The 12,447-nt window shown below is 51.0% G+C and overlaps 1 protein-coding gene across 1 annotated transcript in view; it reads right to left on the reverse strand.

Annotated features, from left to right (window-relative positions):
- The window catches only part of RAB1A (RAB1A, member RAS oncogene family), a 13,829-nt gene extending 1,841 nt beyond the window's left edge, over window positions 1–11,988 (reverse strand). The window contains exons 1-5 of the mRNA XM_048060753.2: window positions 11,733–11,988; window positions 5,233–5,305; window positions 2,985–3,080; window positions 1,444–1,539; window positions 262–393 (exon numbers count right to left, since the gene is read on the reverse strand). Of these exons, the coding sequence (XP_047916710.1) occupies window positions 262–393; window positions 1,444–1,539; window positions 2,985–3,080; window positions 5,233–5,305; window positions 11,733–11,755 (420 nt within the window). The 5' untranslated portion in view covers window positions 11,756–11,988. The remainder of the gene's footprint in view (window positions 1–261; window positions 394–1,443; window positions 1,540–2,984; window positions 3,081–5,232; window positions 5,306–11,732) is intronic.
- Window positions 11,989–12,447: the final 459 nt, after the last annotated feature.

Genomic DNA, 12,447 nt, shown 5'->3' on the forward strand with positions numbered 1-12,447 from the left:
GAATCAAGAAACAGCAAACAGTAAGCTCACACACCAACTCACAGCTCACCTGGTTTCCTGGTGCACCTCCGCATCCACCCCAAGTTCCCAGACCCCCACCCCAATTTGACTTGTACCGAAGTACTTAGCAGGTCACTGAGCTGCCTGCAGTTGTGGCACACCAACATCTGTGTACCGAGCTGCTTCCCTACACTGAACTCAACTGCATTTATGACCCAGCCTAGCACTGAGCCAAGCCAGCCCGTGTCAGTACCAACATACCTTTGCTGTTGTATAGTCTACTACTTTCTTTGTGGTCAGATCACATTTGTTCCCCACCAACAACTTGTTGACGTTTTCACTGGCATAGCGGTCTATCTCCTGCAGCCACTGTTTTACATTATTGAAAGACTCCTAGGAGACAAGAGAGCTGTAAGCAAAACCCCTGCCACGAGGGAAGTTCAGCACTATTCAGCAATAACTGGAAAAAAAGGTAAAGCAATGTACTTTAGCAACAGTGTGCTTCACAACTACAAGGGACAGAACACTACTAATGCTGCTGTATTTTATCCATACCACCGCTCCCAATTCCCTCCGGATAAGGGAGTCACCACAGGGTCTAGACCCTTCTTCAGGCCACTGCTCCAAGCCCTACACAATCAGCCCCTTCCTCCCTAGCTGGGCTCCCCCCCATTATTTTTCCCTGGTCCATACTGAATAGCCAACAAATACCATCAGGGACTCCTCCTCCTCTTCCTGTAGCAGGCAGAAGATACAGTACACAGCTGAAAGCAGAAGAATCCCAGGCATTTACAAAGCACCAGCTATTAGGCGCAAGTCACATTGTTGTGGAGAGGGATGCTGGAACAACCTTTGACTCCAAAAAAACAGAACTGCCGCACTGAGCTGACATCTGAGTTAGCAACAGAAGCCAACTGTTCCCTTCCTATTAGTTCAGGAAACTCTACACTTCCGAAGAGCCCCTCAAACAGGACAACAGCACCACTGATCTTCAGAGATTCTTTCACAAAAAACACTGCCTCAGTTGTACGCTGCGCACATGCTGACATTTTTCAGTTTCAGATTTGTTTATTGTAGACCAAAGTTCAAGTACATTCAGAAATTTTTGAACAGTATCAGTAATTCAGACTCCTCACCACTAAAGGCGGGTTGAGAAGTACTCACAGTCACCTACCCAGCAAGTTCCAGGTTAAGCCTAAGACACTGTTACTTTAGAGTAGTATCCCCCCTATCTCACAGCTCCCTGTACTTGTTTAGCCCCAAACCAGAGACTGCTGTCCATTCAGCTCAATAAACTTCAACACAGCTGGAGAACAGTCACTGCATGCTTCAGAAACGCTGAGTTGTTAGATACTACATAGCGCATCAAATTGCATTTTATTTACACGTCAGCCTCGTGCATTCCACCTGGAAAACCCCTCCTGGCACAAGTTCACCACTTACCTGATCCGTAACATCATACACGACTATGATGCCATGAGCGCCTCTATAGTAACTGGAAGTGATAGTTCGAAACCTCTCCTGTCCCGCCGTGTCCCACTGCAAGGCAAACAGGATCAGTTACTGCAGGGCAGGGTGCCGGGGTCACAGGAGCTCACAGAACACAGCTCAGCTGACCTGCCACCCAACTGCAAGCGTCTCCAAGTCCCAACTGCAGAAACTGCTCCGAGATGGTCAAACAGCATTCAAGATAGCCAACATATTTTAACTGGGAAGTACACTTCAGTAGGTGCTTTTCTAGAACTGCTCATTTGTTTGGTTTTAGACCAAGTGTGAGAAAACATTTCAAGTCACTTTGACCCAAACAGAAGCCCTTTCTGCATATATAAACAGAAGCCATGGTTCAGTGGTCAGAACAAACGCAAGGCAGGGCTTGAAAACCCGTTCAGGCTAAGATCTGAGAGATGTGGGGTATCTAACATCACCACTCCCTTCAGCAGCCTTGGTACAAGAGCTGCAAAGGTATTTACAGGCGACATCCTCTTTGGAAGATGAAGTGCAACAACTCAAACCTGGTTCCTTCCTCCTGCTGGCAGAGAGGAGGAAGGGCATTTGGTGCTTCACCTCCCCCCAGCAGGGCAGGAACAGCGCTCACCCAAACACCGCTGTTCCCAAAGCCGTGTCAGGAGTAGGGCTAGCACATTAAAAATAGTCAGACTCGCAGACAGATTCCTGGTGGGCTGTTCTGAGGGTCTGCAGGCTCACAACTGTGCCCAGGCTTCTGGCAGGGAACTAGAGGCTGCTCCACAGCGCAGCCTGGAATCCCTGAGTCATTGCCTTCCAGTCCTGAGAGCCTCTGCTGGAGCTGGAAGCAGTGGCTGACAAGGATTGTGTGACCTTGCATAGATATTAGATTTCAGTACACAAGTCACTGTTTTAGAGCACTTCAAGATTAGAGGAGAGAACTGCCAAGTCTCTGCCCCTGCCTATTGCAGGGGAAGGCCAAACACAGCCAGAAGACACTACTCAGCACTAAGGCAGACAAGCCAGTTGCAAGCACACGTGTCAGATTTTCCTTTCAGACCCACAAAAGCACACTCCCAGCACCGGGCAGTGCACACAGCTGTTAACAGCTGCTGGAGAACTCTGGCATCTTGGACAACCATGATGTTCTTGCACTTACACTTAATAATTACTGCAAAATTTTTATTTTTTATTTTTTGCAAAATTACTGGTTTTGATGAGAGCAAACCAGCGCAGGATCCTACCCTTCAGCTCACTGCCCATGGTGCCTTTTAAAACTTAAGCTTTTTCAAAGGAAGAAAGATTAACATCTCACTTCCCCTTTCAGGCAGGCAGCATTGATCACATCCTTCTTCAGGGACAGGTCATGGGAAGTCCTGTGAAAACTGCCTAGCCTCTTGGAACAGGGAATACACTGTACTTTAATCATTAAAATAGAAACAAAGATAAATACCAGTAATCATGAATGCAATTGTGCTTGAACAGATTAAGGTGCCCAGGAGTTGAGAAATACTACTTACTATCTGAAGTTTGATTGTTTTCCCATCTAGTTCTATAGTTCTGATTTTGAAGTCCACACCAATTGTGCTGATGTAACTTTCTGTGTACGTGTCATCCTAGGAAGAAGAGTGAACATAAGTCAAGCCAGCTGCACTTCCACAGTCACCTACTTTATTATGTAATAGGCACACACCATGCAGACAAAGGTACTTGATTTCCTAGGAAAAAATGGTCTGATCATCCATTGCAAAGTCCAGCAGCAATCTAGATCTTTTCACTGAACACTTACTCTTTAGAAATTCTTCAAAAAACTTTTAAGCACCTCATACTACAAGGTTTGTGTTCCCCAACTGGTCAATAAAACTCATTCCGAAAATGCTACAGCATTAAGCCCTTCTGAATTGTAGTTCAGAAGACAGCCTTTGTTAAGCTGGCAGACTGAAGAGCTACTTAGAATAACCATTAAGGTCATTAAAGTGCCTCCAGTTTTTATCTCCTTTTGGTGTTTTTTCATCTGTTACATGGCAGCTACCTATACCAAGTGAGAGGCTTTGCCTCAGTCGCCCTCCGCATCTGAATTTCAGATCCCCTGCCACCACAGCTGGTTGCTACAGCAGTTTAGAGTTACAGCTTAGGTACTCGTGATGAGTCCTCTGCTGCGTGGTCTGAGCGAGCACAGGAAACACAGCACTGCTCTAACAGCCTGCGCAGACCTGGCTGCTGAGGCCCCACCTGGTCTTTGGCACACAGGAACCTTTGGGTCAGCCTCCGCTACATGTGAATGATCGTTAGCCTACTGGCATGAGAGAAGATTATTTCCAAAGTACCAGCAGGGCAGAACTTCAGGTTAAACATGCCACAAAAGGCTTTAACATAACCAGCAGCTCTCACAAAAGCAAGGGATTTCTTTGTGCTGTGAATGGAAGACACCTCAGATAATACAGCTGTCTGAAGGAACAGACGCAAGTAACGGGAAAGCATTAAGCCTTTTACAATGACATGACATTCATTTCCTTAAGTTCCAATACTCAGAAAGGTATGTTTGAAAAGCCTGCTGCTGTTTAACCTGCAGCAGGAACATATTAAGTGACATAAGGACTTACTGCAGCATTCGATGTAAAAAAGCTTAGTTAGAAAGTCAAATTTCTACAGGAAAAAAGCTTCTTAGTTGAAGAAACACCAGATAACTAAGCACAAACATAAGCTGGTTATCCAAAGGAATAGTTGGATGTTTTTGAATAAATTTGACTTCATGTGAAACACCTGCAAGAACACAGGCTAGACTGATGTGGGAATACTGCTCCAGCCTCGGTGTCACTTCCAATCCGCTGCCTGAGCTCTGAGCAGAGCAGGTTACACCTTTCTGGTGCTCACACTGGTTTTAGCATTGCCTTGTCCTACTACAGTAGTGCTGCAGTGGCCATGGGGGCTCCCACTGGTGCGATGCTATCTGCACACAGCAGACACCCACTTCACATAAGTAACAGGGAACTTCCAGAGGTGCCTGAGGCAGCTGTTTATAGTCTGAAACTGCCGCCATTGTCTTGCACTAGTATCAAAACTTAGTTTCTAATCTCCTCCCACAGCAACATTTTAAGCTAGACACAGGTGAAGAGTTCTCTGGACTCCAGCGCTTCCCACCAGGAGCTGTCAAACATTTCGGACTCTCCCTGTTGACAGGAGCATTGGAGCCTCTTGCATGAAGTTCAAGACAGCAGCCCACCAGCAATTTTAAAGTTTAGTATACATTCCTTCACTAAAGGAAGCATTAAGGCCTTATTATTCCTAGACTATTATTTTAATTACCTCTCCCTCAGGCTAAGCAATTGGTAGGCCTTTTCAATGCAGATGTCAAACTTCACCCGGCTGAAAATATTCAGATCAAGTAATAACTGATTAAGGTCTTTGGCAGACATTACAACTTTGAGAATGAGGACCACGAGACCCCAGACCTCAAGTACATTCTTCCACCTTCAGAGTTCTACCACCAGCACAGTGGTGGAACTTAAATTAGGATATTTTGTTCTCAAGTAACAGGAAAATGAGAATCAAATTTAACCGGGCATTCTTGATATTATCTCTGATATGACTCATGAATACATTAGCTGGAAACATCCAGGAGACAAGAGGGCTTTGAAACACTTTGATTATTCCTTGGTACGCCAGGCCTGACAGCCATCAGTCCTTTCAAGCTGCTCTTCTAGCAGAGAAATTCTTGCTAAGTACCTGGGGCAGCTTTTATATAAAAGTTTAAGCATGATCACTTACTGCAAACCTAAGTAGAAGGCAAGATTTCCCAACACCGGAGTCTCCAATCAGAAGTAGCTTGAATAAATAGTCACTGCAGGGAGAAAAAAATGGCACTTAGTGACAAATGCTGCTGACAGCCAGTACATTGTTTGAGTCAGGCAGGTCAGTTCACTGCTAGGGAACAGACCCTCCAACTCCGAACCCCTCTGGCCAGGTGAGGTGCTCTCAGTTCACATAAGCTGCTGTGTAAGGGAGGTGTGAGGTGATGCCCTGGGCACAGCATTTGCATCGAAGCATGCTGTTCCAGGAAGTTACAACGGGGATATTGGTAGCTATCAGCAAGGCAAAGAGTCCTACTTCAGCCCTTTGTGGTCTAGCTGAAACTAAAACCACACTTCCCAGTTACGTACAAGCCTCACTGGTTGGTAGAACAACACATCAGCAATAACAGTTCTGGTGGACAGCAAGCCAGCTCGTACCACCTGTAAGTCAAAGGCTTCACTCCACTGCCTGTATGCACAAGTTCCACGTAGCTCGCCAAAAGCGGCCACCTCCTTCCTCAGTTTAAGTTACCCAGACTGAGCTTTCAGCAGGATCCAACAGAACACACGATGCAGGTCTACGAGCCATTAGCACCGGGTTTAATGACCTGCTGAAGCAGAATGAACATTTGCCTTCCATGCTAGGCTATTAACAGCCATATTAGAGGCCATATATTCCACTCATCTTTTAAGAACGAAGCACACATTGCCAGATAATACATCCACACTCAGGTGTGATGTCAGCACACATTCCTGTCAGGTATGGTGTAATAATTCTTAAGCCACATCGGCAGGGGTAACAGTTTGTGTTTTGTTTAATGCTGAGCCCTCCCAATACTGAGGGCACAAGCACAGTATGGCTGACCTACCTTACACGTCAGAGAGCAACGGAGACTTCACTGTTAGCAAAACATTAAACTGTATGTTAGTCACAAGCCAAATGGGGTGGTTTGATACCAGAGACCAAGCAGAAGAGAAAAAAACACGCACCACTCACAGCAATACCTTGTGTTAGGTAAGCTAGTCCCAGGCTTGTAGCTCTTCAGCCCCACAACACCCAGAATTAAGTCCCATGCTCGTTTAACCACCAAAGCTTACAAGAGGCACATTTCTACCCCCACTTAACCAAACAAAAATAAACCTGAAGTCAGCTGTCCCCACTGACTATTCCCCACCGCTGCCACAAGTCCAGCCAGGGCACTGCACCCACCCTCAGCAGCCAGCCACCAGGCTCTCCTCGGCTCAAGTGCCCCAGTGACTCCCTGTGAGAACACGTTCTGCGGAGACCCACTGCCGCAGCACTTCTCTCAAGGCTAGAGAGAAGTCAAAGTGCTAAATGTAACGACTAATAAGCTAATCTTAAAAATGCAGGCTCGCCCCTCCCCAGCCTGAAGTGAAAGCACTCAAGGTACTTCAGAAATCAAAGTCATCTGAAGATACTTAGTTTCTGGGGCTCAGAGCTCACTACTGTCAAATCGTGTGCCGCTCCAAGGCAGGATGGTTTTAGTGCAGTGCAGTTACTACCCCGCGTAGTTCAGAGGTAAGTCAGGTTGCATCACAACCCACTTACCCGAACAGCTTCAAACCAGTCGAGGCACCGCTACTTACCAGCAGCACTACAGCTGCTCGCTCCCCAGGAGCACGCAGGACCCCCTCGTGGAGCTCAGGGCAGCCCAGGAGCTGACACCGCAGTCCCTGCCCCGACACACCGCCCTGCACACTTCCTCCCCGCGCCCTTCAGGAGCAGCTTCGTGTTTCCTGTGGCTCCGCTTGCAGAAGCTGCCCCAGCCACACGGACGAGCTGGCTGCGGGCACCCCGCTGTGCTTTATCAGGAGAAAACCACTCCAGGCCTAACTGCCCGCCCCAGCACAGCGGGACTGTCTGACCCTTCCCTCTGCAGCCTCCCAGCCACTGCCCCCAGCCCTGAGCAGAGGAAGGAGCTCCCTCCCTCCCCTTCCCCCCACTAATAACTGCAGCTCCCCAAAGCTGACACAGGCTAGAGAACAGGGCGATGGCACACCAGCTCTCACATCTGGCCCTCTGTTAGGTTATCACACACAAATTGACACACGCAGCTTTCAGATTCAACAGCAAGTTTGGGTCAGCCAGTTCTCTGCAAAACTCAGTTCCCAGCAATGCTAAATTATTACTTATAGAAAGCATTAATACCCTTCCAAGTATTAGAGCCTGCAGCATGGCATAATCCCCTTAAGAATGGTAACACGGGAATATTACCACTGTGCTTTCACCTGAATTTCACCGCTCATGTCACTAGAAAACATTTAATTCCTTCCTAGGTAAGGCTTGAGCTACAAGCTCCCAAGCCCCCCTTGCTTCCAAGGAGGATCCAGGCCTCCTCAGCCCCCAAACCCTGCAGGGTTTGTCCTCCTCTCGCATCCCTCAGACTCCCGGGCAGCTCCCAGCCAGGCCTACCCTGCTATTAAGTCCTCCATTTTATATGCAGGCATTCCCTGGCCAGAAGCAAACAGGAGCGGCCATAGTGTAACTTAGCAGTAGTGCTGTGGGTGAAGCAGCAGGAACCCGAAAGCCTTAAATGCTGCTTTTGACATCTCTACTATCAAAACGTGTCCCAACTCTGGGCTCCGTTGTTTCAGACAGCAATCACCGGGTCACACAGCAGCTCCAGCCACCTGCCTCACCCAAAGCAGGGCCAACACAGCTCAGGCTGAGGCAAGAGGCAAACAGCCTTTATCAAGTCACTCTTACCCTAGAACGGGCTGCTGTGTCACAAACCTAGTTCTGCCAGATAAGCAAGACTGAAACTTAGACCTGCATCAACTCCAAGATAATTAAAGTGCAACCTTACTGTTTAGGTTTTCAAAAATTAAAGTTACTGCATGCATAATACCCAAAAATGCACTCCACTTCCAGATACGGCTGCTTTAGGGTGTTTTACAACACCAGGTGTCTGTATGTGGACCTTGAGAACTAGCTGTTAGACACGGTGTGGTGGCTGAGACCACAGAACAACAGCCTAAATCCAAGAAAAATGAAAATAAGTTGCAAAGTTTTGCTGAAACGTATTTCCAGACAGAACCCTGCTGATGGAATATATTTGAGTAAACAGCTTCAGTTGTGGTGACGCATCCCAGTCACCCAGGTTAATTCTGGTCTTGCTCCTGAAAAGCCTCAATCACTTGGGAAGCTGTGAGCTCAGCTTTCCCAGCCTGAAGACCTGGGCCATTAGCTCCTGGAGCTCAGGAAGCCGCCGTAGCGCAGGCTGGGCACAGGCCATGCAGCACGGCCTTCTCCACAGCACTTGGAGGTGGCGTGAACTCAGACCGATCATTCAGCCACTTCTCACTCTTTATATAAGCAGTCATACTTCGCACCGTACAAGACTGCTTGCTGGAGGATGTGCAGCAGCAGGGCAGGCAGGTGCTGTCAGCACGAGTGAGGCTTTCAAACCCTTCTAATCAGGAGGAGAACACGCTAACTTCCTTTTGCCAAGGAGAACTGCTAGATGCACTGCAATTCTTGCAAAAAAGGCACCTCCAGGAGAGCCCTGCCACACCTGAGAGGGGAGCAGCACTCCACCACAGGCACTCTCCGTGCCCCAGCCAGCAAGCAAGCTCAGCAGAAGACCAGGAAGCCCAGCTGAGGGCAGAGCTGGCCAAAGCTGTGCAGGACAAGGGATCCGCATGCCTCTAAAGCACGTTGTTTATGCAGGCAGACGCACTTCTTTCCTAGAACCAGGAAGGCTTTATCCCAAATAGACAAGATGAGGTAGTCATCCATCTCCTACAAGGAACTGTTGGAGTCAGCTTTAATCATTGATGTCAGCTGCAGGTTTATTGTAAACAGATACTCACAGCAGCCTCAAATCCTGTCTTTGTTCCACCACCCAAGAAATTTTGAAGAGGAGCATGACTGTCACTCTGATTACACACTGCATGTGCAAGTAAACAGAATCCAGAAGACAAGAGGCCACTCTGCATCGCAGATTATGGCTTGGAAAGGCTGGAACAAATAATTTCAGATGTTTCCAGAAGCTGTCACTCACCTGTCACCCACTGACCTCCACCACGCAAGCCTGAGAAGCCCACACAGGGGCTGGCTAACACCTCTGAATACCGAAGCCAGGTTTATTCCACCATCACTTTGTTCCCTTATCACCCCTTAGGGAAGGTATCTGGAATGAGACCCAGACACTACAGAGCATTCATCAAGATTAACTCCCAGGCCTGCTTATCTGTGCGAGGGCTCACCCCCTGGTGGATCTGTGCAAGCCAGCCTGCTGCATGCAGTTGCACAAGGGGTAGGAAGCACCAAGCCTGAAAGACCTCAGCATGATCTAGTCACAACAGAGTCAATATTGACATTTTGACTATTTAAACACCATAATGGGGGAGGAACACAAAAGGAACAACCCAGCACTGGCTGGACAGATGTTTTGAGAATTTAGCTTCACAAATGCTAGCACTAACGGCTCACCCAGCCCTCCCCAGCTCCTTCTCACACACAAAAAGCACACTTGTTAGTCCACCAAGCCGTCCTACAGCACTGAAATTTCAGGGGAGCTCAGAAGCAGACTCCCTTCAAACCCTGGCACCAATAGCTTCTAATCCTGCAGCTTTTTGAATAAGAAAACTGAAGGAGGCAAGTTTAACAAAAAGATTTAGCTAACCCACTGACTTCTGACACGCCCAGGACAGAGGATCTGGGCTACAGCCCCATCTGAAGCCCTGATAAAGAGCTGAGAACATACATTACAGGCAAGGTACCACTAAAAGCACAAATGGATACCTGCACCTGTTAGAGATGGACTAGGAAGAACACTAGAACCCCACAAATCTTACTCCTGGTTTAACGCTGATCCAAGTACACTTATGACAGGGAGAGAAAAATATCCTTAAATCTCACTGTGCTCTTCCCATCTCTTATCCTCATCCAGCAGACACGACCCTGCCAAAAGTAACAATTTACTATTCCAAATTAATCTTAAACTAGTCTTCCCTCTTCATTTTAAGAGTCCAGTCCCCACCTCCAGGACGAACACACTCCACTGAGAACGAGGCTCCCACAAAATGCTTTTTCACCTTCATAGCAGCATTTGTTACCTGACTGCAGGAAGCTATGCTCTCAGTCAGCTCTTACTAAAAAGCTGGGAGGCTTCAGTAAAGGCCAGAACTAATCTGTGGGGGAAGAGCCCCTTCCACTTGCTTCCACCCAGAAGGGCCTAACGCTTCACAGGCAGCCTTCCAGCGCCAAACCCCACCTGTCTGCGAGATGAAGTCGAATTTAACCCTGAGAGCCTTTACAACCACGAAGGCACCAACCAACAAATTGTTGTTTATCCACTGGTTACATCCAGCTACTGTTTTAGTGCTTCCAGAAGCCATACCAGCAAACCTGTTATGTAATCTTGCCAAGATGTAACTTGAGTTCCTGGCTGAACCTCTCAGTTTTCAGCAACTATCTGGAGCTAGCTGATGATTACTTCGCCTTCTATTCCTGCTCACTCTCCAGGTGAATTTAATGGGCACAGAGTGCCTGCAGTCACACTGCCATACACAGGGAGCATAAAAGCCGTGACCATGCACACCAGCAGCCACAGCTGCGTGGGAAGACAAGGTCTGAGGACAAAAGTTGGTTGAGTGTCACCCATAAAGTGATGGTGGGATCTAGAGCAGTAATGTCATACCACACATGGGGCTCAAGAGCAAAACCACTTCAGTTGCATTAGAGGGCACGGCAGCTTTGTCATCCCAAACCGGAGTGCCAGCACAGATGAAAGAATCCTAAAACCACTCTTTGGCACTGAAGTAGTGACAGTAAAGTGGCTGGCTTTAAAGCGTGATTTAAATGAATCCCGAGTCCCTCAAAAAAAAGATGAGGGAGCTGAGGTTTGGTGTCCCCAACACCCTGGTGGGCATGCCGCTGCTCTTACTGCTGCCAGGCCCCGGACAACCACTGCCCAGAGCCCTCAGCCATCCCCACTGCCGAGGACAAGGCCACCCTCGCACCACGACCCTCCAGAGAAAACCACAGCCCCGCGCCATCACCAGGCTCTCCAGGCAGCTCCTGTTTCGGCTGAGGCCAACCCCGAAGATCACTTGCTCCATGACCCAGCCGGAGCGTTGCAAAACCCACGGAGGCCCCGAGTGTTTTGCAAGCGCCATGTGACACACACATGACTCGCAGCCGGAGCGGGGCAGGGCGGACCTCCGCCTGCCCAGCCTGCCAGCGGGCCGGGGCGCGCAGCCCCCGCGGAGAGGGGCTGTTTCTCCCGGCTGCCCCCCCCCGCCGCTCCCCCCAGGCGGGGCTCACCGGGGGGGCAGCCCCGGGGCAGGGCGAGGCGCCCACACCCTTCGGGTCCCCCCCAGGAGGGCGGCACCGGGGGGGGCACCCGGGGGCTCTCCCCACCGCCAAGGCCCGGGGGGCCTCCCCCCGGCTCCGCTGTGCCCCCCAGCCCCCCGGCCCCGTCGCCCTTACCCCCCCCGCCCCGCACTCACTACTCGGGGTTCATGCTGGACATGTCCGTGGGGCCCGCGGCCCGAGGGACGGCGTAGGGCGCTGCGAGGGGAGGGCGCTGGCGGCCTGGCACCTGCCGCCGCCCAGGCGGGCGCTCCGCGGATGCAGGGGGTGCGAGGGCTGCCGCCTGCGCCCGGCTCGGCTCGGCCCGGCCTGCCCCCTCCGCCCGGCCCCGCTCCGCTCCGCGGCCTCCGCGCTCGCTCCTCAGCCCAAAATGGCCGCCGCTGCCCGACCAGGAAACGGGGCGGCCGCTCGACCAGCAGCGCTTACATGGCCGGGGGGAGGCGGCGGGGCATGCCGGGAAACCGAGTCCGCGCCACGCCCGCCGCCCCGCGCCCGCGGCCGGCCGCGCCCCGCTCTGCGGGACTCGCTCTCCCGGCGGCCCCCGCGGCGGCGGCGGCGCATGCGCGTCGGCCGGCCTTTCTTCCCTCGGCCCCGTCGGCTCGGCGCGGCAGTGGGCGCAGCGGATTGGCCGGGGAGGGGCCGGCCGGGGGTGACGTCAGCGGGCAGACGTGGCAGCCCGGGCGAGTCGCGGGGCGGGCGGAGGGGGCGGGGCTTAAGCGCCGAGGGGCGGGGCCAGCGCCCTCCCCACCCGGCCGGGCCCGGGCACGGCCGCGGCCTGGGCCTGGGGACTCGGCTCTGAGGGGCGCGGAGCCCGCAAGGCCTCGCTGCCGGCCCGGCTGTGCCGTGCCTGGC

This window comes from Anser cygnoides, chromosome 3 (genome assembly GCF_040182565.1).
Source record: "Anser cygnoides isolate HZ-2024a breed goose chromosome 3, Taihu_goose_T2T_genome, whole genome shotgun sequence".
NCBI classification, from domain to species: Eukaryota; Metazoa; Chordata; class Aves; order Anseriformes; family Anatidae; genus Anser; species Anser cygnoides.